The sequence below is a fragment of the Bos mutus genome, chromosome 5 (genome assembly GCF_027580195.1).
Source record: "Bos mutus isolate GX-2022 chromosome 5, NWIPB_WYAK_1.1, whole genome shotgun sequence".
Lineage (NCBI taxonomy): Eukaryota > Metazoa > Chordata > Mammalia > Artiodactyla > Bovidae > Bos > Bos mutus.
This window is the reverse complement of record NC_091621.1, coordinates 43,490,498-43,518,448: the sequence shown is the minus strand read 5'-3', so window position 1 is coordinate 43,518,448 and position 27,951 is coordinate 43,490,498. Positions and strand designations below refer to the sequence as shown.

General features: G+C 42.8%; 1 protein-coding gene across 2 annotated transcripts; it reads left to right on the top strand.

The window, feature by feature from the left end:
* The first annotated feature begins 261 nt into the window (after window positions 1-261).
* LOC102272543 (natural resistance-associated macrophage protein 2) lies at window positions 262-27,951 on the top strand. 2 transcript variants are annotated; one of them, XM_014477076.2, is made up of 16 exons: window positions 277-286; window positions 2,951-3,102; window positions 3,817-3,936; window positions 4,597-4,716; window positions 5,939-6,045; window positions 6,788-6,858; window positions 6,958-7,025; window positions 9,503-9,658; window positions 10,302-10,460; window positions 11,260-11,346; window positions 12,227-12,346; window positions 12,498-12,647; window positions 13,185-13,258; window positions 15,754-15,907; window positions 17,935-17,988; window positions 27,919-27,951. In XM_014477076.2, exons 1-16 carry the CDS (start codon window positions 277-279, stop codon window positions 27,949-27,951), a joined length of 1,635 nt encoding a protein of 544 aa, XP_014332562.1. The 2 variants fall into 2 exon arrangements, with proteins under 2 accessions (XP_070226083.1, XP_014332562.1); XM_070369982.1 differs by lacking the exon at window positions 27,919-27,951 and having other exon boundaries at window positions 262-286; window positions 17,935-18,265.

The window sequence follows — 27,951 nt, the reverse complement described above, 5'->3', positions numbered from 1 at the left end:
AAAAATATGATTAAGACTTTTATATTTTTTCTATTAAACATCTCCTAATCATAGTCTGAAAACTGTGATTATTTCCAAGGTTATCTAATTCAGTAGAACAATTATTCTTTTCACATAGTAAGGGCTCAGTCATACAGAGTCACAGAATGCTGGTCGTGAAACTTGTTTTAATTTGTTCTTGCTAATTCCTCTCCCTCTCTTCTCTCCTTTCCAGAATCCTATTCTGTGAACTCAGGCACTCAGGTATCCACCACGGTGTTGGGTCCTGAACAGAAGATGCCAGACGGTAATTTACAGCTTGGTGTTATTGACTCATTTTTGTTTGGAATTACGCTTAAGCCAGTAACAGAAATTTACCATATTGTCCTTCTTGTCCTCTGTTTCATCAAATATTATCGCCATCTCCTGTCCCCCAGCCAACTATATCATGGAGACCTGCTCCATTCACACAAGGGACACTGATGATTAGTCCGCGATGAGCCCTCCTGTCACAAGGGTGACACTCCCCCTTCCTCAGGCTCTTCACTGCAGGTCTTCAGATCAGTTCAGTCCAGATCAGTTGCTCAGTCATGTCCAACTCTTTGTGACCCCATGAATTGCAGTACACCAAGCCTCCCTGTCCATCACCAACTCCCGGAGTTCACTCAGACTCACATCCATCGAGTCAGTGATGCCATCCAGCCATCTCATCCTCTGTCGTCCCCTTCTCCTCCTGCCCTCAATCCCTCCCAGCATCAGAGTCTTTTCCAATGAGTCAACTCTTCACATGAGGTGGCCAAAGTACTGGAGTTTCAGCTTTAGCATCATTCCTTCCAAAGAAATCCCCCAGCTGATCTCCTTCAGAATAGACTGGTTGGATCTCCTTGCAGTCCAAGGGACTCTCAAGAGTCTTCTCCAACACCACAGTTCAAAAGCATCAATTCTTTGGTGCTCAGCTTTCTTCACAGTCCAATTCTCACATCCATACATGACCACAGGAAAAACCACAGCCTTGACTAGATGGACCTTTGTTGGCAAAGTAATGTCTCTGCTTTTCAATATGCTATCTAGGTTGGTCATAACTTTCCTTCCAAGGAGTAAGCGTCTTTTAATTTCATGGCTGCAGTCACCATCTGTAGTGATTTTGGAGCCCCCAGAAATAAAGTCCAACACTGTTTCCACTGTTTCCCCATCTATTTCCCATGAAGGGATGAGACCAGAGGCCATGATCTTCGTTTTCTGAATGTTGAGCTTTAAGCCAACTTTTTCACTCTCCACTTTCACTTTCATCAAGAGGCTTTTGAGTTCCTCTTCACTTTCTGCCATAAAGGTGGTGTCATCTGCATATCTGCAGTTATTGATATTTCTCCCAGCAATCTTGATTCGAGCTTGTGCTTCTTCCAGACCAGAGTTTTAGTCAGGTGGCAAAAGGTTCCTGTTTGGTGGTTTCCCTGAAACTTCAGTTTTTAGCCTGAAATGTGGCAGAATTTTGCAAGTTACTCATTTTGGGGGCAGCCTGATGGAGATATCATGTCCAAGGATGATCCTTTGAGTAAATCCTACTAAAAGAATGGGTGGGGGGTAGAGATTGGAGTGTCCCATTAGCCTGACAATTTCCTTCTAAAAGTTAAGATTTTGACTTCCCTGGTGGCTCAGATGGTAAAGCATCTGTCTACAATGTGGGAGACCTGGGTTCGATCCCTGGGTCAGGAAGATTCCCTGAAGAAAGAAATGGCAACCTACTCCAGTACCCTTGCCTAGAAAATCCCATGGACAGAGAAGCCTGGTGTCCATGGGGTCGCAAAGAGTCAGACACGACTGAGAGACTTCACTTTCACTTTCACTTTATCAGTGCGGCTAGTCTAGGGATGTTCTATATTAAGCCCTAGACATCAGTGATTTTAGAAGAAAATTATTCTAAAAATTGGCAAGTGGCAGTAGAAGCGTGAGGGCTTCCCCAGTGGCTCATCTGGTAAAGAATCTGCCTGCAATGCAGGAGACCTGGGTTTGATCCCTGGGTAGGGAAGATCCCCTGGAGAAGGGAACAGCTACCCACTCCAGTATTCTGGCCTGAAAAATTCCATGGACTCTATCGTCCATGGGGTCGCAAAGAGTCAGACATGACTGAGTGTCTTTCACAGTGCAGTACAAAAGAAGCGTGAAAGTAGGGGGAGACCATTTGTGAGCTTAGTGTTGAAAACTCACGTAGAGCTTAGTGACCGGGGAAGAGGATAGAGAGGGAGCTTTATCACCATAAGCAATTTTGTATTTCTCAAATTTTCAGCCATGTGAATGTGTTGCCTATTCAAAAATTAATTTATTAGAAATATAAATAAAAATAAAGTAACAGAGACATTACTTTGCCGACAAAGGTCTGTCTAGTCAAGGCTATGGTTTTTCCAGTGGTCATGTATGGATGTGAGAGTTGGACTATAAAGAAAGCTGAGCACTGAAGAATTGATGCTTTGGAACTGTGGTGTTGGAGAAGACTCTTGAGAGTCCCTTGAACTGCAAGGAGATCCAGCCAGTCCATATAAAGGAGATCAGTCCTGGGTGTTCATTGGAGGGACTGATGTTGAAGCTGAATCTCCAATACTTTGGCCACCTGATGCAGAGAGCTGACTCATTGGAAAAGACCCTGATGCTGGGAAAGATTGAGGGCAGGAGGAGAAGGGGACGACAGAGGATGAGATGGTTGGATGGAATCACCGACATGATGGACATGGGTTTGGGTGGACTCTGGGAGATGGTGATGGACAGGGAGGCCTGGCGTGCTGCGGTTCATGGGGTTGCAAAGAGTTGGACACGACTGAGCGATTGAACCGATCTGAACCAAAAATTGATATAGAGTCAGGTTGATCTTGTGCATTTAGGTATTAAAAAGGTTTAATTTCAGTATTTCTATGATGATTACTAATACCAGTGTATTCTGTTAATTTTAACTCATTTCTTCTCAAATCTGTTAATTCAGAAAATGCTTCTGGAGACCATGGGGTCTCTGTCAGTCTTGGTGCCATCAACCCTGCCCGCAGTAACTCCTCAATTCCACAGTCCCCCGAGGTATACACAGAGGAGCCCTTTACCACCTACTTTGATGAGAAGATCGCCGTTCCTGAGGAGAAGGTTAGTGACAGGTCCTTAGAGAAAAATATTATTATCTAGGGAAAACCTATGTACAATGTCTGCTGGATAACTCAGGATCAGCAACCTCAGAGTCAGTTCTGGCAAGCAGTCTCTGAAGACTGAATTTTTGTAGAGAGTACACAGAAACTTTTAAGGAAACCGAGGCCCTTGAAAAATTGCCAAGTTGTACTAGTGAGCATTCTTTGACCCAGAAAGGGAAATTTTCATGTTCCCTTTTGTACGGTGCCTTTTGTCCCATTTGGGTAGTGTTTGAGCACAGAGGTACTGCTATTATTGCTGGGGTTTTAGACTGAAAGGCTGTTGGAAGGGCAGGTAAGACAAGAGCTCTTATTTGTACAGAGAGCTAACATGTTATTGATAAGGAATGGATGAGATGGAGGAGAAACTTGGACCCACCCATGTCCCACTTCTGAACTCTTTGTTCTTATGAAACTGATATTGTTGCCTTTTATGTGATAAAATAATAGATAAATTAGATCAGCAGTTTGGAGGTGATAATCTTTTTTTTTCTCCAAGAGACACTTTTTTTTATTATTATTTTTTAAAACTTTTTCTTCTATATTGGAGTATAGTCAATTAACAATACTGTGTAGTTTCAGGTGGACAGCAAAGGGAGTCAGCCATACACAGGCATGTATCTATTCTCCCCCTGGAGGTGACAATCATTTTGCTCTGTTTTCCTCTCTCGTACAGCACTCCTGTTTTAGCTTTCGCAAACTCTGGGCTTTCACGGGACCAGGATTTCTTATGAGCATTGTGGATCCAGGAAACATTGAATGTGATTTGCAGTCTGGAGCACTGGCTGGATTTAAGGTGAACATAAACTCTTCCCTCATCCCTTCTTTTGGTTTACCTGGTGGCTCAGGTAGTAAAGAATCTGTCTGCAATGAGGAAGACACGGGTTTGATCCCTGGGTCAGGAAGATCTCCTGGAGAAAGGAATGGCAACCCACTCCATTATCCTTGCCTAGGAAATCCCAGGACAGAGGAGCCTGGCAGGCTACAGTCCATGGGGTCTCAAAGAGTCGGACAAGACTTAGTGACTAACACTTTGACTTCTTTCCTTTTTAAACACACACAGCACATCACAGCCTTTTCCTCTGCTCTGCCTATTGGATATAAACCTTGGTGGCTACATGCTGATTCTTCATTGGCTCTGACACTTTGATGAAAAGTACTTTTCAATTTGTATTTAAATTCTAGTTTATCACGTAGTTGGTTTTTAGTTTTATTTTATTTACCCAGGTAGTTTCCTTGAACAAAAGTGAAACAGCAGATGGGAAAAACTAGAACTCAGAAAGGTGCAAGGTGACCTAGCAAGTTCTGTGTAGAATGTGATACAAAACTCAGGTCATTGGATTGCTGAATGGGGCTCTTTCCTGAGTGTACTGTTTCCCATTCCCATTGCCAAACAACCAAACCAGAACTTCCAGTTGGCTCAAGAGTGTAATGGTGGGGCTTTGTTCTTCTCCAGTTGCTCTGGGTTGTTCTGTTTTCCACCATCATGGGCCTCCTGCTGCAGAGCCTTGCAGCTCGACTGGGAGTGGTCACTGGGCTGCATCTGGCTGAAGTGTGTCACCGCCAGTATCCCAGGGTAAGCAGTGTTTGTCTCATATCATAGGTAGCTGTGTGTCTGGCAATCTGTGCTAGCCCCCTGTATACTAAAATAGTGGAGGATGTGGGGATCGTGGCCCTGAGGGCTGGGAATCCCAAGGGAAATTCTGTAGCTCCTCTTGCTGCTAAACCATGTTTCCCTGATGCTGGGAAAGATTGAAGGCAGGAGGAGAAGGGGACGACAGAGGATGAGATGGTTGGATGGCATCATCGACTCGATGGACATGAGTTTGAGCAAACTCCGGGAAATGGTGAAGGACAGGGAAGCCTGGCGTGCTGCAGTCCATGGGGCCGCAAAGAGTCGGACACCACTGAGCGACTGAACAACAGCAACAATGTCTGGAAGACAGGTTTAAACTGACTTGATCTTTGGATAAGTACTAATCTGCCTCCAGTTTGTCTTAAATGTTCAATCTTCTTTCTTGGCTGCGAGAGTATCCTTACCTGCTTTTTATCTTATATGCCTCTTTAAAAAAAAAAAAAAAAAAACTTGGTAATTTATAGTTTGTTTTATCTTCTCTTTCTTCATGTATCTTAGTGGTTGTTTTTTTGTGACATATATTTTAGGTAGTAGATACATGGAGGTTGTTTTTTTTCCTGGCCTCAGTCCTGGTCTACTAAATTTCTTTCTGTTCGATTATTTGACCAGATTTGATCCCAGATTTTATTATAGGACACCCAATCCCATCACTTCGCCCCGAGTCCCTTTGCCTATCTGTGTTTTTCACTTACTTGTGTATTATTACACTAAGGATGACTCCAGCCTCTTCACGTTTGTTTTGTCTCTTCAACTGTGGTCAGGATAGATATTTTCTTCGGCAGTATTTTTATTCTCTCATGAACAATACTTTGACCATCCTAGCATTCTCATTTTCCGCTAAAACTTTCAGGATTGTTTTTAGATCAAAAATTAAGTGGAAATAATGAATGGAAATTCCATTCTTCTGTCAAGTAAAACAGAAGGAAAAGAAATTGGCATCAGCTGCTGCCCTGACCCTGACTCACAGGCTCTGCCACAAAGAGCAGCCTGGCCCTCTCAGGCAGGGTGCCAAGTGCAGCTGAGTTCTGGTCCTTCATCTCTAGACCTCAGGTTTAACGAAGGACTGTTATTGGATCAATGCCAAAATGTGAATTCCAAACTATGGGGGAAGTTCTTAGAAATGATTAATTAGAACCATATCTTTCTGCTGTTTGATGTTTAGGTTCCACGAATCCTTCTGTGGCTGATGGTGGAGTTGGCTATCATTGGCGTAGATATGCAAGAAGTTATTGGCTCAGCTATTGCCATCAATCTCCTGTCTGTAGGAAGGTGAGGGATTTTTCTCTAGAAAGTAATCAATATTTTGTGGGATTTCAAAGCAAGTATAAAAACAAAAGTCCTTCCCAGGTGGCTCAGTGGTAAAGAATCCGCCTGCCAAGCAGGTGATGCACGTTTGATCACTGGGTCAGGACAATCCACTGGAGAAGGAAATGGCAACCCACTCCAGTATTCTTGCCTGGGAAATCCTATGGCCAGAGGAGCCTGGTGGGCTATAGTCCATGGGGTCACCAAGGAGTTGGACATGACTTAGCAACGAAACAACAACAAAAAAACAAAAACCCAAGTCATTTTCAATTTTCAAAATTCAACTCAAGTATTATTTTTTCTGTGTAATCACTCTGGAACCACCTTCTTCCTGGCTCTTTATCTCCCATGTTTTCGTGTTTGGTCATGCATATCTGTGTTATCCAGTGTGTGGCAATGTATATTATAATTCATTTGTATGTAGTTTATCCCACTTGTAAAGTGAACTCCTTGAGAGATAAGACCCATACTTTACAGCTTTGTGTCCTGAATGTCTGTAATAGTAGATAAAGTTTGAATGAATGTATTACTTTGCTTAGTGCTGTGATCCTAAAACACCCAAGGCCTGGCCTCCTTACCACTATTCCCTTTTCCCCAGGTCCTTGCTCCTTCAAGTGTCATATATCTAGAGTGTTGTTGTGAAGAGAGTCTTTTTCTTAATGTTTCTTTTCTTTTCTTTAATCTCCCTTTTTAATCTCTGACCTAGGATTCCTCTATGGGGTGGAGTTCTCATCACCATTGCAGATACCCTTATATTTCTCTTTTTGGACAAATATGGTAAGGACAGTGGGAACAGAGGGGTCACTGAAAGTTCCATCATGTGGCTTACAGGGAAATCTGCCTTCTATGAACTCACTGCTACATTTTCCCCTTCAGGTTTGCGGAAGCTAGAAGCGTTTTTTGGTTTTCTCATCACTATTATGGCCCTCACGTTTGGCTATGAGGCAAGTATTACAGGCTGATCATTAGCTGTTGTTTGTCTTTTTTTCATTAGCTTTTTAAATAAAATTTTTGTCCTTTTATTATAAAAGACAGTGTGTGTTAACAAAACCCAAATTCAGCACTAGGCCAATTTTAAAGGAATAAGGATGTAGGAAAGACTAGTGTCCAGGAAGTTTTGCAGGGACTAGAATTTCTAGGACTTTCCAGACTAGACTCCCTGGTCCCAAATTGGCCATCTCAACAACAGAACAGCCTTGGTAAAGATTAGGAGAGGAGTTGCAGGGTTATTCTTGGTTTGTTACCTTGACGGGTTCTGTTTTTGCACATCCTGGTTGACAGTAATTCCAGCTTGGACTTTCTCTGTATTGCAACAGTTAATGAAACAGTGCCTGTTTCCTGTTTTGTGCCCCAGCCCCAATACTGCATTGGGTTAAGTCTAATCTTATCATTCATTATATGCAGTGAAGTGAAACCCAGCACCTTTCTGTGTCCAATTATTATAAACTGATTTCTGTTTATTGGACTAGCTAAGCTTTTGAATATATGTCTACTCTATAAGTAGATGATACAGCTTGGCCTAAGGCTTCCAAGAGAAATGCTGAACCAGGAAAAAGAGTGTATGAGAAGTGTTTCTGAGTGAGTCTCAGCAGATGCTGCTGCCTAGTCACTTCAGTCGTGTCCGACTCTGTGCGACCCCATATATGGAAGCCCACCAGGCCCCACCATCCCTGGGATTCTCCAGGCAAGAACACTGGAGTGGGTTGCCATATCCTTCTCCAATGCATGAAAGTGAAAAGTGAAAGGGAAGTCGCTCAGTCATGTCCGACTCTTCGCGACGCCTTGGGCTGCAGCCTACCAAGCTCCTCCATCCATGGGATTTTCCAGGCAAGAGTACTGGAGTGGGGTGCCATTGCCTTCTCCGTCAGCAGATGCTAGTGGCAAGCATAAGTGATTTTTATATACATATGTGAGCACAGATGTTGGATCATCAAAAAAACAAGAGAGTTCCAGAAAAACACCTACTTCTGCTTTATTGACTATGCCAAGGCTTTTGATTTTGGATCATAGCAAACTGTGGAAAATTCTTAAAGAAATGGGGATACCAGACCACCTAACCTTCCTCCTGAGAAATCTGTATGCAGGTCAAGAAGCAACAGTTAGAACTGGACATGGAACAACAGACTGGTTCCAAATTGGGAAAGGAATATGTCAAGGCTATATATCGTCACCCTGCTTATCTAACTTACATGCAGATTACATCATGCGAAATGCCAGGCTGGATGAGGCATAAGCTGGAATCAAGATTGCTGAGAGAAATTTCAATAACCTCAGATACGCAGATGACACCACCCTTATGGCAGAAAGCAAAAAGGAATTAAAGAGCCTCTTGATAAAAGTGAAAGAGCAGAGTGAAAAAGTTGGCTTAAAACTCAACATTCAAAAACTAAGATCATGGCATCTGGTCCCATCACTTCTTGGCAAATAGATGGGGAAACAATGGAAACAGTGAGAGATTATTTTTTTGGGCTCCAAAATCACTGCAGATGGTGACTGCAGCCATGAAATTAAAAGACACTTGCTCCTTGGAAGAAAAGCTATGACCAACCTAGGCAGCACATTAAAAAGCAGAGACATTAGTTTGCTGACAAAGGTCCATCTCGTCAAAGCTATGGTTTTCCCAGAAGTCATGTATGGATGTGAGAGTTGGACTATAAAGAAAGCTGAGCACTGAAGAATTGATGCTTTTGAACTGTGGTGTTGGAGAAGACTCTTGAGAGTCCCTTGGCCTGCAAGGCAATCAAACAGTCAATCCTAAAGGAAATCAGTCTTGAATATTCACTGGAAGGACTGATGATGAATTGAAACTCCAATACTTTGGCTACCTGGTGTGAAGAACTGACTCGTTGGAAAAGACCCTGATGCTAGGAAAGATTGAAAGCAGGAAGAGAAGGGGACACTGAGGATGAGATGGTTGAATGGCATCATCAACTGAATGGACATGAGTTTGAGCAAGCTCCCGGAGTTGGTGATGGACAGGGAAGCCTGGTGTGCTGCAGTCCGTGGGTTCACAAAGAGTCAGACATGACTGAGCCACTGAACTGAACTGAGCACAGAAGCATGGTTAGTGTGGGTAATCAAGAATTGACTGTATTCTAAGGTGTGTCTCACAGGAGTTATTGTGGCACTAATATCAATAAGGCCGTTAGCAGCCATGTTATTTCTTTAGAATATTAATTATATTCTATACACATCTATTTAGTATATATAAAATACAGTATGAAATGTTTGGATACCCCAGTCATAAATCCTCTAACCTTGTGCTGCTTGATTTTTTTTTGGATGGTTCTATGTCCCTTATTTCCTAAATAGTGTTGATGAAGGGGTTTAAGGAGTAAAGGATGCAATGTTATCTAGTACCGTGTTACTTCCCTAGTGTCAAGTTCCAGAAAAGGCTAATAGCTGTTCTCTTTGTATGTAGTATGTTACAGTGAAACCCAGCCAGACCCAGGTCCTCCAAGGCATGTTCCTGCCATCCTGTTCAGGCTGTCGTACGCCACAGATCATTCAGGCTGTGGCCATTGTGGGTGCCGTTATCACACCACACAACATATACCTGCATTCTGCCTTAGTCAAGGTGAGCAAGACCTGTCTTATCCCAGTGACTTATGTAGTTCATGGCATCTTTTCCTTTCGTTACAAGGGACACATACTTAGTTTACAATTGTTGGAGCCCTGAAGGAGCACGGTGCTTTTCCACAGTTGGACACCACACTCTTGTATCACCAAGGTGACCAGAGATGACTGACCCCATAGAGAAGGGACTAAAGTCCTTAAAAGATCTGAAGGGGCACCGTGTCTCTTGTCTTTAAATCTCAGAAACCTCAATGGCCTCATGGAGGTTAGGAGGAAGGAGCCCAACCTAGCTTTTACCAGTCAGTCCAACACAATTGTTTGCTGGAAGATTTCAGAGACCTTTGTAATTAAGGATAACTCCCCCTTAGATCTAAATCAGGTTGTTTTTGTAGGTCAGCGGTTCTTCAAGCCACAGTAACTGAGGGCTCATCAGTCACTCAGTCACTTTCCCCTGTTTGGGTGTGTGTGATGTCATCAAAGGGTCATGATTGAACTCAGTGAACCAGGATGTATGTGGGGTCTCTCACATTTCATGTGGTCAATTGTTTGACCTCTAGGACTTCCAGCTGACTCCAACTCATGAAATATTACAAGGAAACTTGTTTCAGCTAGTCAAAAAATGACTGTTGCTATTACCTCTCTAGTCCAGACAGGTAGACCGAGCCAATAAGCAGGAAGTTCAAGAAGCCAATAAGTACTTCTTCATTGATTCCTGCATTGCTCTCTTTGTTTCCTTTATCATCAACATCTTTGTCATCTCAGTGTTTGCCGAAGCATTTTTTGAGAAAACCAACAAGCAGGTGGTAAGTAAGCCAGGGACCTGGGTAGTAGTGAATGTGAGGGTAAGGAGGAGGCTAACTGGGGCAGGAAAATGTGACAGTGACTTAGAGCTCAGGGGAAATGGATCTCAGTGCTGCCCCTAAGTCACTGCGCTAGTCAGGCTTATAGTCTAGGGCAGTGGCCAAGTCCACACCCATCATTCTCAGCTTTGGACTGGGAAGTCAGATAAAGACTGCCTCATGCTGTGGTCAGTGGCTTCATGTCTATTTGCTCTTTCTCATCCCCTTTTGCTTCCAACTCTTGACTGCTTTCCAGCCCTGCCATTTGGTGATGACAGGTTGGGAGGAGTCAACACACAGGAAATAGAATCTGTGGCTAGACAGACTGTTTTATCACACTGAATTCTCTGTCCTCTTGACTCCTGATTGCCAACCTAGTTTTGATCACTCCTTTGTTTCCCATCGTAGGACCTCTGATTCCTGGCTCTGCTTTGAATAAGGACTCTATTCTGGGTGTCCTTTCATATTTGAAGCCTTCTAAGGACCCTCACTTGATGTCACCATTTAAATTGACCTAACATTCATGTATTACCATGCATACTGTAACTCAGGAAAAGTTTTTGATGACCTGGGAGTGTAGAAAAATTATCAAGGAAGACCTCAAGGCCATTGCTGCCAGTCTCTGCTGTCATCAATCCATGCCCAGTGTCTCACCTTCAGCATCCATCTCTTAGATGACCTGTGTGTGATCTATAGGAGAGGGCTTCTTATCTGAGTCCTGGACTCAAAATTAAAAATTGTTCCTAAACTGCTTTGGTTCCAGGTTGCGGTCTGTAAAAACAGCAGCAGCGCCCATGCTCACCTTTTCCCTGATGATAACTCAACACTGACTGTGGACATCTACAAAGGGGTAAACCTGTTCAGATTTCTGATCTCTGCTCCTGGATCAATATTCTTAGCATAATATCTGGTCTTTGCCGTGGGTTCACTTCAGAGCACAGCATATCTTCTCTGAAGTGTTGTTTTTTTTCAGAGGTCCAGATACCAGATAAGACTTTTGGATTATGTAGAAGGAAATAGAAGATCTGCTGAAAAGATGAGTTAATTGAATCAGCAATTCCCAAACTTGTGCTGCTATAGGCATTAATTGGGGTGACTGGAGAAAGTGTTCTTAGTAAAGTGATTTATTTTTTATACTTGTTCCCCACCTAGCCCCAGTGGCTGGACACTTTATTTATTTAGGCCGTGCTGTGTAGCATGTGGGACCTAGTTCTCTGACCAGCAGTGAAACCCATACCCCCTGCACTGGGAGTACAGGGTCTTAAACCAATGGAAAACCAGGGAAGTCCCTGTAGAGTCATCTTTATTGTGGCCTCTCTGTCCCTTTATGCTGGTTACATTATGAATTTCCAAGAGTAGAATATGTAGCATCTCCAAAACTCATTTGTGCTTTCTCTTCATTCCTATTACCATCTTCCAGAATACTGTGTTAAGGAATATAATGTGGGAAATGTGTTGTAGATTTTTTTAATAGTTAACATATAAGTTGAGGATAAAGGCTTTAGGAGCCTAGAGAAGAGAAGGGACTAGGCTGAAGAGGAATGGGGGCCCATCCAGCAGACTTTAGGTTGAAAGCCTCTAGAATGGGGTCAGGACCCGAGTCTAGCTTCTGGGACAGTGCCAGCGCAGCGCTTGGTAGAGGTGGGTGTGTAGCCAGGAATGGGGAGAGGTGACGCAGAGGAGCACTATGGGGTGTTGTCTCAGGTGATCTCTCTCCCTTGCCTCTCCAGGGTGTTGTGCTGGGGTGTTACTTCGGGCCTGCCGCTCTCTACATCTGGGCAGTGGGGATCCTGGCTGCAGGGCATAGCTCGACCATGACAGGAACCTATTCTGGCCAGTTTGTCATGGAGGTACGTGCTGCTGTGACTGGGATAGACGAGAGGAAGAGGACGTTGCCTTTTGTCCTTTCTTAATCCCATGCCTCTAAGGTCTTCCCGAACCTCCCCAAACCTTTTTCTGTTTCCTTTCAGACATTCATCCTGTTTCTGTGTTTTCTTCCAGGGATTCCTGAACCTAAAGTGGTCACGCTTCGCCCGAGTGAGTCTGACCCGCTCTATTGCCATCATCCCCGCTCTGCTTATTGCTGTCTTCCAAGATGTGGAGCATCTAACAGGGATGAATGACTTCCTGAATGTTCTTCAGAGCTTACAAGTGAGAAGGGAGCTGGGGAAACTCACATCTCACTAAATCAGGAAGGATTCTGTACCTTTATTCTGTATTGCTTTTAGATAACAAGCCTAGTGTGGTTGTGGGGAAAATTCAGAGGAAGAAAGAGGCACAGTCTTGGTCTACGGTGAATGCATATGAAATCTCTGGCATCTAGAAGGCTTTTAGAAATGGCTTTATTTTTAAGCCTGTTGAATGGGAATTATAAGCTATAATTATACATAGAATACAATCATTGTTTGTTAATCCTAGCAAACTTTAAATAATGTATAGGACACTGTTGGGCTTTATGGAGATTAAGAAGACAAGGCAGATACAAATTTTTTAAAGACACTGTGATCATAATTGATGCTGGGTTCATGCTACAGATTTCCACATAACCCTCCAGCATGTTGTGATGACAGGAATAATTTCTCACAGAATAGATGAGGCAGGGTCTGTGGTTCCCTTTTGCTAACAGTGCTGCTCTCTGGGGTGTTACAAGGACCCCCTGTAGCCCTATCTTATTTTTTTATTTTGCAGCTTCCCTTTGCTCTTATACCCATCCTCACATTTACGAGTTTGCGGCCTGTGATGAGCGAATTTGCCAATGGATTGTGAGTGTAATTCTTTTTGTTCCCCAAGATGTGGGGGGGAAGGATAACTTCATCAAACAGGCCAGTCAGGAAATAAGTCATAGGGGACCATGTGCTTTAAGGGGTGATTGCTAGAGCTGCCTCCTCAATCTCTAAGAAAAGAGAGACTTCTGGGGACTTCCCTGATGGTCCAGTGGTTGAGACTCTGCCTTCCTGTGCAGGGGGTGAGGGGTTGATCCCAGGTCAAGGAACTAAGATCCTACATGCCACAGGGTGTGGCCAAAATTAAAAATAAGTGAATACAACATTGTAAATCAACTATATTTCAATTTTAATAAATTAAAGAAAAGAAAACAGAGATGGTAAACGTAACAAAGGAGGGCAAGCACATGTTTTATTTCTGGGGTAAGTTTTTCAGCTTTTAGTGCTTTAACTCTTCAACTTCAGCCACTGAAGGTTAAAGCATCTTAAATCCATGTTGAATGATCTTGATGAGAGAGGCATAAGCTAATAACCTTTTATATACATGTCCATAGGACATGGGGTATTTGAAATGACTTGTTGTATCTCTAGGGACTCATGACCTTTTCAGTTGTAGGGCTTGTTGCATTTTTTAGGGACTTATATGATACAGATTAATGAAAAGATGGGCTCGATAAAGGACAGAAATGGTATGGACCTAACAGAAGCAGAAGATGTTAAGAAGAGGTGGCGAGAATACACAGAAGAACTGTACAAAAAAGAGCTTCGCGACCCAGATAATCATGATGGTGTGATCACTGACCTAGAGCCAGACATCCTGGAATGTGAAGTCAAGTGGGCCTTAGAAAGCATCACTACGAACAAAGCTAGTGGAGGTGATGGAATTCCAGTTGACCTATTTCGAATCCTGAAAGATGCTGCTGTGAAAGTGCTGCACCCAATATGCCAGCAAATTTGGAAAACTCAGCAGTGGCCACAGGACTGGAAAAGGGCAGTTTTCATTCCAGTCCCAAAGAAAGGAAATGCCAAAGAATGCTCAAACTACTGCACAATTGCACTCATCTCACACGCTAGTAAAGTAATGCTCAAAATGCTCCAAGTCAGGCTTCAGCAGTACGTGAACCGTGAACTTCCAGATGTTCAATCTGGTTTTAGAAAAGGCAGAGGAACCAGAGATCAAATTGCCAACATCCACTGGATCATGGAAAAAGCAAGAGAGTTCCAGAAAAACATCTATTTCTGCTTTATTGACTGTGCCAAAGCCTTTGACTGTGTGGATCACAATAAACTGTGGAAAATTCTGAAAGAGATGGGAATACCAGACCACCTGACCTGCCTCCTGAGAAACCTATATGCAGATCAGGAAGCAACAGTTAGAACTGGACATGGAAAAACAGACTGGTTCCAAATTGGAAAAGGAGTACGTCAAGGCTGTATATTGTCACCATGCTTATTTAACTTATATGCAGAGTACATCATGAGAAACGCTGGGCTGGAAGAAGCACAAGCTGGAATCAATATTGCTGGGAGAAATATCAATAATTCAGATATGCAGATGATACCACCCTTATGGCAGAAAGTGAAGAGGAATTAAAAAGCCTCTTGATGAAAGTGAAAGTGGAGAGTGAAAAAGTTGGTTTAAAACTCAACATTCAGAAAACTAAGATCACGGCATCTGGTCCCATCACTTCATGGCAAATAGATGGGGAAACAGTGAAAACAGTGTCAGACTTTATTTTTTTGGGCTGCAAAATCACTGTAGATGGTGATTGCAGCCATGAAATTAAGAGACGCTTACTCCTTGGAAGGAATGTTATGACCAACCTAGACAGCATATTGAAAAGCAGAGACATTACTTTGCCAACAAAGTTCCGTCTAGTCAAGGCTATGGTTTTTCCAGTGGTCACGTATGGATGTGAGAGTTGGACTGTGAAGAAAGCTGAGCACCGAAGAACTGATGCTTTTGCTGTGGTTTTGGAGAAGACTCTTGAGTCCCTTGGACTGCAAGGAGATCCAACCAGTCCATTCTAAAGGAGATCAGTCCTGGGTGTTCATTTGAAGGAATGATGCTAAAGCTGAAACTCCAATACTTTGGCCACCTCATGCGAAGAGTTGACTCATTGGAAAAGACCCTGATGCTGGGAGGGATTCGGGGCAGGAGGAAAAGGGGACGACAGAGGATGAGATGGCTGGATGGTATCACCAACTTGCTGGATGTGAGTCTGAGTGAACTCCAGGAGTTGGTGATGGACAGGGAGGCCTGGCGTGCTGTGATTCATGGGGTCGCAAAGAGTTGGACACTGAGTGACTGAACTGAACTGATGATATATATTGATAGTGTTTTTTTTTTTTCTTTCTCCCATCATTCTGTAATTTTTGCTCATTTAATCTAATCTGGGACAAAAGAAACACTTTTCAGTTTATTTTGAAATGCCCCTTACTCCTGTCTTGTGACCTCAAAAGACACAGTGTTCTTTTCTGTTTATGAATAGGTTAAACTGTTCCACCAATAATTGTGCTGATTCTTTTGACAGAGGCTGGAGGATCATAGGCGGTATTGTGGTCCTTGTCATCTGTTTCATCAACATGTACTTTGTCGTGGTTTATGTCCAGGGTCTAGGGCACGTGGCATTGTACATGGTGGCTGCAGTGGTCAGCGTAGCTTATCTGAGCTTTGTGTTTTACTTGGTAAGTCCAGTTGGGAGAGGGCAGGGGTGGTGAGGTGGGGCTAATGCTCAGAAGAAAAAGGATCCCAAAGAGCACTTACCAATCTATCTTCAGGTTATTGACACAATTTACATGACATTGTTAAATCAGCTGTGACTAAAGAATATTTTTAGCCATAAATTTCCCCTGGTTCCTAAGAGCTGTCATTTTTCTATTTCTGTCACTCTGTCTGATTTCCATTCTAATAATTCCTAACCAGAGAGTGTAGTATGTTTGAAGAACTTGAAGAAGATCAGCCCTGTAAAAGTAGAGAGTGGTACAAGATGGGGTTGGAGAAGGGAGCTGTGTTGTGCGATTTCAAATCTTTGGAGGGCAGCACATGTGGGTTCACAGCCCTGGCCAGCTCTACTGCTTAACAGCTGTCCAATGACGACACAAGTAAATAGTGATAATCTCTCACTGAATTATTAAAAATGGTGGTTGTAAAACATAGTGCTCCATAGAAAAAGAATAGAGAATTATGTATACCTAGATAATAAAAAAATTATCAAAAGTCTAGAGTAAATTATATTAAAATAGTAATAGTAGTTGCCTTTGATTGTGGGATTATGGAAATATTCTTTTCTCTATTTTCCAATTCTTCTGTAATATTATTTATATCAGTGAAAAGTAGCTATAGCAACAACACATCCATCTCCCTATTCTATGCAGGTTTCTCTAAAAAAACACAGGGTTGAGGATTAGGGACTACTACAAAGCATGGCAAGGCAGTAGGGTGGAAATGCCCTGCTCATCTTCATAACACTTACCTAGTCCCCATGTCATTGTCTACCACAGACAATGTCTTGATTGCAAAAACATTTTAGTGAATACTGAGAAATTATGTCTTGGATAGATATATCTCTTCTTTTTTCTTGCCCGGTAAACCATGGGTACACTTAGATTAAGCTGACCCTATAATATAGGGACAGTTGTTATTGTTCGGTTGCTAAGTTGTGTCCTACTCTTTGGAACCCCATGGACTACAGTATGCCAGGCTTCCCTGTCCTTTGCTATCTCTTGGAGTATGCTCAAACTCATGTTTATTGAGTTGATGACACCATCCAACCATCTCGTCCTCTGTCACCCCCTTCTCCTCCTGCCCTCAATCTATGAAACCTAAATAACTGAGTATGGCCTTGACAGAAACTGTTTTAACAGTTTGCTGTAGGACATCTCCTGGTGGCTTAGTGGTTAGGATTTTGGACTTTTGCTTCAAAGTCCTAGGTTCAGTTCCTAGTCAGGGAACAGAGACCCTATCCTACAAGCTAGGCTGCTGCTGCTGTTAAGTCACTTCAGTCGTGTCTGACTCTGTGTGACCCCATAGACGGCAGCCCACCAGGCTCCCCCGTCCCTGGGATTCTCCAGGCAAGGACACTGGAGTGGGTTGCCATTTCCTTCTCCAATGCATGAAAGTGAAAAGTGAAAAGTGAAAGTGAAGTCGCTCAGTCATATCTGACCCTCAGCTACCCCATGGACTGCAGCCTACCAGGCTCCTCCGTCCATGGGATTCTCCAGGCAGGAATACTGGAGTGGGGTGCCATTGCCTTCTCTGACAAGCTAGGCAGCATGGCCAAAAGGAAGTTTCTGTAGAAGTTAAGGGGATCCTTCCTGTATGCAAATTGGTTATGAAAGTGCTCTCAATTGTTCTCAGTCAGCCTGAGGCTATAGAAATTGTTGAAGACCCAGTTTTAAGGCTGAGGACTGATTCTAGAATGAATTACTATCCTACTCTTTTATTCAGAAGACTATCACAGTTGTTCTTAGCCAGTCAGTCATTACTCATATTGTGAAGAATAGTGTAGGACTGAAAAAAAGTGGTTGTCAGGGACCTCTCCCAGTCAGATAAAAGAAACAAATGCAAAGCAGTAGGAACAGAGGGAGCTGAGTATTGAAATTAGTACAACAAAGAGTTTTGCATCTGAGCATTGCAGTGTGGGCGTTGAGGTGGGTAAGAGGGCTCTCCAGAGGGGTCAGTGAATGATGACCAACTATATTTTCTCTTCCAGGGTTGGCAGTGTTTCATTGCACTGGGCATGTCCTTCCTGGACTGTGGGCACACGGTAAGCGTCTCTAAAGTCCTGCTGACCAAAGAAACCACCAGTGGCTGTACTAAGTAAACACTGTTCACAGGTAGCCATCAGAGCCAGTGTTTCTATGGTTTACTGTGTGAACATAGTCAAAGGTATGTGCTGTTGCACAGGCTGCATTTAGGACTCAGCTGTTTGTTGGGAAAGACTTTGTTTCATATATTTTTTGAAAAGAATTGAAAGAGACATGTGTACCCCAGTGTTCATCGCAGCACTGTTTATAATAGCCAGGATGTGGAAGCAACCTAGGTGTCCATCAGCAGATGAATGGATAAGAAACCTGTGGTACATATACACAATGGAGTAACTCAGCCATTAAAAAGAATACATTTGAATCAGTTCTAATGAGGTGGATGAAACTGGAGCCTATTATACAGAGTGAAGTAAGCCAGAAAGAAAAACACCAATACAGTATACTAACACATATATATGGAATTTAGAAAGATGGTAATGATAACCCTGTATGCGAGACAGCAAAAGAGACACAGATGTATAGAACAGTCTTTTGGACTCTGTGGGAGAGGGCGAGGGTGGGATGATTTGGGAGAATGGCATTGAAACATGTATAATATCATATAAGAAACAAATCACCAGTCCAGATTCGATGCAGGATACAGGAAGCTTGGGGCTGGTGCACTGGGATGACCCAGAGGGATGGTATGGGGAGGGAGGTGGGAAGGGGGTTCAGGATTGGGAACACGTGTACACCCATGGCAGATTCATGTTGATGTATGGCAAAACCAATACAATATTGTAAAGTAAAAAAATAAATTAATTAAAAAAAAAAAGAAACCGAATTTGTGGTTGCTGGGGGAAGGGATAGTTAGGGAGTTTAGGACGGTCATGTACACACTGCTATAGTCAAAATGATACCCAACAAGGATCTATTGTATAGCACATGGAACTCTACTCAATGTTATGTGCCAGCCTGCAGGGGAGGGGGATTTGGGGGAGAATGGACACATGTATATGTATGGCTGAGTCCCTTCACTGTTCACCCCCGCCTCCACAACATTGTTAATCAGCTATATTCCAATACAAAACAAAAAGTTTAAAGTTTGAAAAAATAAAAAGTATACAGCAAAAAAATAAAGGGCTGAGAAATACTTTCTTTATACAAATCCTTTGAATTATTTTTATTATAAAAAATAAAATCTTAACTAGAGTAGTTTGATTCATATTATATTTAATTATGAGATAATCTTCATCTATCAGGTTCAGGATTTTTTTAACTTATTTTCACTTTAAATTTCTCAGTGGAAGTTAAGAGGGGTGAGAAAGCATTAAGATGATAAATGGACAGATGGTAAAACTCACTTGTGGTCATGGTGACTAATACTAATCTCTTCTGAAAATCACTCTGATGATTTCCCTCAGAGATTGAGAGCTTACTGAAATGTTCTTGGGAGTCCTGATTTTAATAACTCTCATGTTACAGAGCTCTCTTGATGGTATTTCTTCTTGAGCAATTAGAGTTGGGAAACCTTCCCCTTCCATCTCCAGGATGGTAGTGATAGAAAAAGATAGTAGCATTCATGAATTGATGTTCTCAAGAGACTTTGGAGTGAGGAGAAAAAACTTGAAAGAAGAGGAGCCATCTGTTTTATTCCTAAAAAACAACTTCTTCCAGAATTGTCATGTTTTTCTGAGGCATGCCCAAGACGACTTGCAAGGCAATCTCAGGAGCTCTGGATGTAAGCGTTGGAAAGCTCGCTCCCTCTCAGCGAGTCCTTTGGTGTCACTGGTTTCCAAGTTTTCTCTGCAGGGTTGCACTGGGCTACCTCTCTTCAGCCATTCCCTCAGAGGGAAAAACTTTGAGACCAGATGGTGGAGCTCTGGAGTCAGAGGAAATGGGTCCCTTCAGCATGGAGCTGCTGCTCTTCAGCCACTTCTGATGTTTTTACATGTGGAGCCTGACACCATGTGATTATGTCAAACCAAGTCACATTGTCCGGTGGAGATAAATAATCAGGTCTTTTATAGCCACTGACTTGGTGAGAACAGTAATGGGAATGCAATTGAAGGACTTTGCATTTCTGGTGTCTTCCTTCTGAAGTGCCTGTTGATTGATGTTCTCTGATCACCTGAGCCCCTAAAGGCATTGTTTCCAGTACTTTGTACACAGTCAAAAGCACAGACTGAATGGACTGTCTTTTACATGGCTTTAAGGGTAAACTTGTGTGTTCCACTGACCATACCTTTACCTCAGCCCCTCCAGTGACATAGCACAGAATCCTGAGAGACAGATTCCCCAACCGTTCCTCCCTCTCCCCTCCCATCATCCCCTAAGCTGTTCACAAGGGCACTCTGGAGACATCGGGGACTGACCTCTTAAGCTCTCGTCTGGCCTCAGTAGGTGAGGGCCATGTTGATGAAATTCTTTGTAAAGGTGGTACACTAACATTTACCTTTGCCAGGAGTTTGAGTGGGTCCAGTCAGTCTCAGATTCACAAATATTCAGAAGCCCAGGTAAAAGCTGCTAGTTCTCTTTTAGAAGTTATGTATGTGACTTGCAATGATGAAAATTTCTTCCCAGTTAAATGGCAGTTTATATCACTATGTGTGTAGTATTTTACAGTGTTAACAACACTCCCAAGCTGTATTCCATTGAGCTCTCACATGAAAAGTGTGCTTTCTCTTCAGCCACTACTTCAGGTACAGTACACGGTGTTTAGAGCTGACATCTTCCAGTGCCAGCGTGTGCACTCTGTTTGTGTGAAATGTTTAAGGATATACAATTGTACTGTATGTAAGTTGGTCCTTGTTCTCCATAAAACTGTGCTGCTACAGTGTACTGGGAATTAACAGGGATGGGGAAGAGCTGTATTTTGGTTCCTGTGAGGTCCTGCTAGTGGTTTTAGGAGTGGTTACAATGAACTTTTACTGACATTTAACAATATGTAAACAGTTTGTGGGGATTCCCTGATGGCTCAGGTGGTAAAGAATCTCCCTGCAATGAGGGAGACCCGGGTTCAATCTCTGGGTCAGGAAGATCCCCTGGAGAAGAAAATGGCAACCCACTCCAGTATTCCATGAACAGAGGAGCCCGGCGGGCTACAGTCCGTGGTGTCACAAAGAATCAGACACAACTGAGCTACTTTCACCTGGTGGCCCAGCGGTAAAGAATCCTCCTGCAACATGGGATACGCAGAGGACTCAGGTTTAAATCCTGGTCAAGACGATCTCCGGAGGAGGGCAAGGCAACCTACTTCAGTATTCTTGCTGGGAAAATCCCATGGACAAGGAGCCTGCCAGGCTACAGTCCAAAGGGTCACAAAGAGTCAGACACAGAGTGAGCACACACACACACCAACTTTGAAATACTGAAACATCAATTACCACTTGGATTGACATATTAGACTCATACTGTTAGTGATTTTCTCTTTAGAAGGTATAGAGGTATACAGTTGATCTCTGGACATGCAGGGGTTAGGCGTGTCGATCTTCCATGGAATAGAAAATCTGCATGTAATTTATAGTCAGCTCTTCATGTTTATACTTGGCCTTCCATGGCCAGTGTTCATCCAAATCTGTGGTTCCTCATTCTCAGATTCACCCTGTCTGGGATCATGTATTTCTGTCGTATTTACCATTGAAAAAAATCCCTGTATGAGGAGACTCATGGGGTTCAAATTCATGTTGTTCAAGGCTCAACATAGGTTTAGTTCCCAGAAGACTTGATGAATTGTTGACACCAAACACTAATCTCTATCACCAATTTAGTTTTGCCATTGCTAAAGATGACATCATTACCATATTTAAAGTTGAAAGAGGCTTTGCGGGGGAGGGGTCTCTTAGGCGCCTCACCTAACCCCGCTGCCGAGTTGTTGCTTCTCGCGGGGAGCCCTTCTCCCTGGCGAGTTAAAAAAAATAAAATAAAAAAAAATAATAAAGTTGAAAGATAATTGTCATTCTGCCTTTCTCCACTCTAAACTGAACATTTTTCTGTCTGTAGTCTTGTTTTACCATTGATGTAGGGTTTTATATTCTGTATATGCGGCCAGTGAAAAGTATGTGTATTTGAAAAGAGAAGCCAAAATTGTTTAGCTTAGAAATGAAAACATTTTTGGAGACCAGATATAAATACAGGGACAAAGCTCAGAAACAGTAAACTGCTAGGATTGTCACCAAACACAGGGCAGGAAAAGCTAAGTCAGCACTTAATTTGCTCCAGAGGTGTCACTAGAACTTCATTTTCCCTTTCTGTGTTGCAAGCTTCCCCTGTCTGTCTTAACAGGAACTGAATTCTATAAGTACCACCATAGAAGTTATGAGAATTTTGTTCTCCATGTTGTCCTTTCTCATTTAGCTCTTTTTTTTTGCTGTGCCATGTGGTTTATGTGATCTTAGCTCCCTGCCCAGGGATTGAACCCAGACTAACGGCAGTGACAGTCTGGAATCGTAACCATTAAGCCATGGGGAACTCCTTATTTGGGTTTAATTTCAGAACTAAAATAGGATGCATAACCATTTGAAGATCCTGCTTTAGCTCTGCCCTCTGCAGCGCTTTCTGTTCCTTCCTTGGACAGAACCAGTGAGTCTAGACGTGTCACCTTCTTTTGACATCTTAGCTTTGGAATGTTAAAAATGACTAACACATTACTATGCTAGTAAGCACTCGTGTGTGTATGTATGCCCAGTCACTCAGTCATGTCTGACTCCTTGTGACTCCATGGACTGTGGCCCACCAGGCTCCTCTGTCCATGCAATTTTCCAGGCAAGAATACTAGTGTGTGTTGCCATTTCCTACTCCAGGGTATCTTCCTGACCCAGGGATCAAACCCGTGTCCTTGGGCCTCCTGCATTGGCAGGAGGATTCTTTACCACTGTGCCACTGGGGAAGCCTTTAACACTCATAAGATCTCTTGTAATTCTTACAACAAAAGATAAAAATAAGACAACTGAAGGGCCAAAAGTAGAATAACATCACTAATAACTGTGTAGTTGTCATTTGAATCTGACTAGCTAAATTCCAGAGCCCATGTTACCATTACCAATCAGTATTTATTTCATAGTATATACTTTAAGACACCAACTTTGGTGTTTAACAGCACCAAGAACAGCACCATATCAAAGATACTTTGCTTAATACTCTGATTAGGGTTAGAATATGTTTTAGGTCAAAAGCTGCCAATTGATAGGCTAATTTTGTTTGGCCTGTCCTACATTTTCCAAACTACCTGAATGCTTTTTCAGGTATATGTGGAAAGTGGCAGGGTCCTGTATGATCCTATCCCAGCAATAAGTAAGAACTGATAGCTTATTCATTTTCTGGTGGCTCAGACAGTAAAGAATCCTCCTGCAATGCAGGAGACCTGGGTTGCATCCCTGGGTTGGGAAGATCCCCTGGAGGAGGTCATGGTCACCCCAGGATTCTTGCCTGGAGAATCCACATGGACAGAAGAGCCTGGTGGGTTATAGTGTCTGGGGTTGCAGAGAGTCAGACACAGCTGAGCAACTAAGCACAGCACAGCACTGCCCTTGAAAGTTTTAGCCAATTCCTCTACCATTTAGCCCCAGAGATACAACAAACTTCTCCAATGCAGGAGTTCCCTCTACTAAGTCATCAAATGATACAACCTGGAGATCATGGAACTAAAGAACCAGCCCTTGTTTACTACGAACCCACCCCCCAACCTTAGCTCTCTTGAGAAAAGGCTGCAGTGAATTGTCAATGTATCTGACAATTGCTCTTGGTTGCTAAAATCAGATGGTCAACACTGAAATCAGATTGATTATATTCTTTGCAGCTGAAGATGAAGAAGCTCTATACAGTCAGCAAAAACAAGACCTGGAGCTGACTGTGGCTCAGATCATGAGCTCCTTATTTATTGCAAAATTCAGGCTTAAATGAAGAAAGTAGAAAAAACCACTGGGGCTTCCCTGGTGACTCAGATGGTAAAGAATTGCCTGCAATGCAGGAGACCTGGCTTCAATCTCTGGGTCAGGAAGATCCCCTGGAGAAGAGTATGGCTACCCACTCCAGTATTCTTCCCTAGAGAATTCCATGGACAGAGGAACTTGGCAGGCTACAGTTCATGGGGATGCATAGAATTAGACACGTTTGAGAGACTAACACTTTCACTTCCAGAGAAAAACACTAGGCCATTCATGTATGACCTAAATCAAATCCCTTATGATTAGACAGTGGAGGTGATAAATAGATTCACGGGACTAGATCTGGTAGACAGAGTGCCTGAAGAACTATGGACAGAGCTTTGTAACATTGTACAGGAGGCACTGACCAAAACTATCCCCAAGAAAAAGAAATGCAAGAAGGCAAAGTGGTTGTCTTAGGAGGCCTTACAAATAGCTGAGGAAAGAAGAGAATTGAAAGCAAGGGAGAAAAGGAAAGGTACACCCAACTAAATGCAGAGTTCCAGAGATGAGTGATGAGAGACAAGAAGACTTTCTTCAGTGAACGATACAAAGAAATAGAGGAAAACCACAGAAAGGGTAAGACTAGAGATCTGTTCAAGAGTCTATCAATTATTGATATTTGATATAAATATCAATCTATTGATATGTCTTTGGAAATATCAAAGGAATTTCATCCAAATATGGGCTCAGTAAAGGACAGAAATGGTAAATATCTAATAGAAGCAGAAGATATTAAAAAGTGGCAAGAATACACAGAAGAATTATACAGAAAAGGTCTTAATGATCCAAATAAACACAGAGGTGTGCTCACTCACCTAGAGCTGGACATCCTGCAGTGTGAAGTGAAGTGGGCCTTAGGAAGCATCACTACCAACAAAGCTAGTGGAGGTGACAGAATTCCAGCTGAGCTATTTGACTTCACACTCCAGGATGTATGGCTCTAGGTGAGTGCCCACATCATTGTGGTTATCTGGGTCATTAAGAACTCTTTTGTATAGTTCTTCTGTGTATTCTTGCCACCTCTTCTTAATCTCTTCTGCTTCTGTTCGGTCCTTACCATTTCTATCCTTTATCGTGCCCATCCTTATGTGAAATGTTCCCTTGATACCTTCAATTTTCTTGAAGAGATCTCTAGTCTTTCCTATTCTATTGTTTCCCTCTATTTCTTTGCACTGTTCACTTAAGAAGGCTTTCTTACCTCTCCTTGCTGTTCTGGAACTCTGCATTCAGTTGGGTATATCTTTCCTTTTCTCCTTTGCCTTTCGCTTCTCTTCTTTTCTCAGCTATTTGTAAGGCCTCCTAAGACAACCACTTTGCCTTCTTGTATTTCTTTTTCTTTGGGATGGTTTTGGTCACCACCTCCTGAACAGTGTTAAAACCTCTGTCCATAGTTCTTCAGGCACTCTGTCTATCAAATCTAGTCCCTTGAATCTATTCATCACCTCCACTGTCTAATCATAAGGGATTTGATTTAGGTCATACCTGAATGGTCCAGTGGTTTCCCCTACTATCTTCAATTTAAATCTGAATTTTGCAATAAGGAGCTCACAATCTGAGCCACAGTCAGCTCCAGGTCTTATTTTTGGTGACTGTATAGAGCTTCCCCATCTTTGGCTACAAAGAATATAACCAATCTGATTTCAGTATTGACCATCTGGTGATGTTCATGCGTAGAGTTTTGTGTTGTTGAAAGAGAGTGTTTACTATGACCAGTGTGTTCTTACTGAAGTGGTTTGCATTCCCATTTCCAGTGGACCACATTTTGTCAGAATTTACACCACAACCCGTCTGCATTGGGTGCCCCTGCACGACATGGATCATAGTTTCATTGAGTTGCACAAGGCTGTGATCCATATGTTCATTTTGGTTAGCTTTGTGATTGTGATTTTTGTTCTGGAGCCTGTGGGATTGTAGTTCTTGCTTCTTCTTTCTGCCCTCTGATGGATGAGGATAAGAGGCATGTGCAAGCTTCCTGATGGGAGGGACTGGCTGTGGGGTAAGCTTGGTATTGCTCTGGTGGTCAGGGCCATGCTCAGTAAATCTTTAATCCAGTTTTCTGCTGATGAGTGGGCCTGTGCTCCCCCTCTGTTAGTTGTTTGGCCTGAGGAGGCCTAGTCCTGGAGTCTATAGGCTCTGTTGTAGGGCTAAAGGTGAACTCTAAAAGGACTTATGCCAACAGGTGCCTCCCGGACTGCTGCTGCCAGTGCCCCTGTCCCTGTGGCAGGCTACTGCTGATCAATGCCTCACAGGAGACTCTCAAACAGTCACAAGCAGGTCTAGCTTAGTCTCTTGTGGGGTCACTGCTCCTTTCCCTGGGTCCTGGTCCACAGAAGGTTTTGTTTGTAGCTTCCAAGAGTTTCTGCTTCCCCAAGTCCTGTGGAAGTTCTGTAATCAAATCCCGCTGCCCTTCAAAGTCAGATTCCCTGGGGATTCCCAGTTCCTTTGCTGGACCCCCAGGTTGGAAAGTCTGACATGGGGCCTAGAACCTTCACAGTAGTGAGAAATCTTCTTTGGGATTACTGCTCTCCAGTTTGTGGGTTGCCCACCTGGCCAGTATGGGATTTGACTTAAACATGATTGCACCCCTCCCACCATCTCACTGTGGCTACTCCTTGGTCCTTAGACATGGGGAATCTTTCTTCATGGGTTCCAACATCCTCCTGTCGAAGGTTGCTCAGCAGCTAGTTGTGTTTTGGGCGTTCTTGCAGGAGACGATGGGCACACGTCCTTCTACTCTGCCACCTTGATATCTCATTTTCCACTATACTATACTAGAAATGTTTTCTTTCTATGATTTTACAGTGTGCATTTGGTGTCCTGAGCACTCATATGATCTCATTTTAATTCTTACAACTAAAGAATTAGCCTCTATACAGATGAAGTAACTGAAAGGCCAAAAAGAGGCTATTGGTACCTAGCGTCAACAACGTTCCTAAAACCCCAGGTAATACCAGTGGGCTAAAAGGAGACTCAGTGATTGTCCCATGGTGAATGCAGAGGAGAGAAAAAGAGTAAGATACAACTTCACAAATGCCAGTACAAACCATTGGGATTAGGTCTCTAGGAGTGAGTCTGGCAATATATTTTTTTGCTTTGTTTTCATATTTATTTTTTGTCCACACTGGGTCTTGGTTGCATCTCGCAGGATCTTTCATTGCCATGCGCAGGCTTCTCTCTGGTTGCTGCTTGTGGGCTCCAGAGCCAGAGCTTGCTTAGTTGCCTCCAGGCATATGGAGTCATAGTTCCCAGACCAGGGCTCAAACCTATGTCTCCTGCCTGACAAGGTGGATTTTTAACCATTAGATCACAAGGAAGTTCCTGGTAATGTGTTTTAGAAGCAGCTAAAGTAATTCTTATTCAATCTGATAAACGTTTGGGACCGTTAGTCATCTCCTTTTCTCTTAGCACATGCCATTTTATTATTATTTTTAATGAAAGGCTTTTCTCTGCTCAGGTGTCAAAGGATATTAAGGCCCAAATAATAGGGCTCAGGTGTCAAAGGATATTAAGGCCCAGATAATAGGGCTCAGGATTTACACCATTTGAAATTTGATTTCTTTTCTCTTTTTTGGCCACGCTGTGCAGCTTATGGAATCTTAGTTCCCTAACCAGGGACTGAATGCTAACCCTCAGCAGGGAAAGCTCAGAATCCTAACCACTGGACTGCCAGAGAATTCCCTGAAATTTTATTTCTAACACACTTGGTATTAAAGTATAAAAGCTCACAGTGCATTTGCTCTTAATATCCTGATCAGAAACACCCACCCTGAGGTAGAGTGTCATAAGAATAGTTAAAGTGAAAATTTTGCATTTGGTATTACCTCAATCTTGATTTTAGCTCATATAGATTATTTTATATACAATAAACCATTCATCTGTCTGTAAGCCATTTATTTTCTGAAAGAAAATCAATATAGCAGAACTGAAACAAGAGCTACTTTTATATGCTGATTATAGGTACTTAAATTCCAATTTTAGAAACTAGCAAATCAGTCTAAGCCTTTTCCATCTTTTTGTCCTCAGCACCATCTGGGGTTGACAGTTCAACCTGAATGA

Coding starts and splice junctions, on each gene's coding strand:
- LOC102272543 (XM_070369982.1), top strand. Junction 6,859..6,957: donor TCTCTTTTTGGACAAATATG/GTAAGGACAGTG, acceptor TTTCCCCTTCAG/GTTTGCGGAAGCTAGAAGCG. Junction 13,259..15,753: donor AGCGAATTTGCCAATGGATT/GTGAGTGTAATT, acceptor TTCTTTTGACAG/AGGCTGGAGGATCATAGGCG.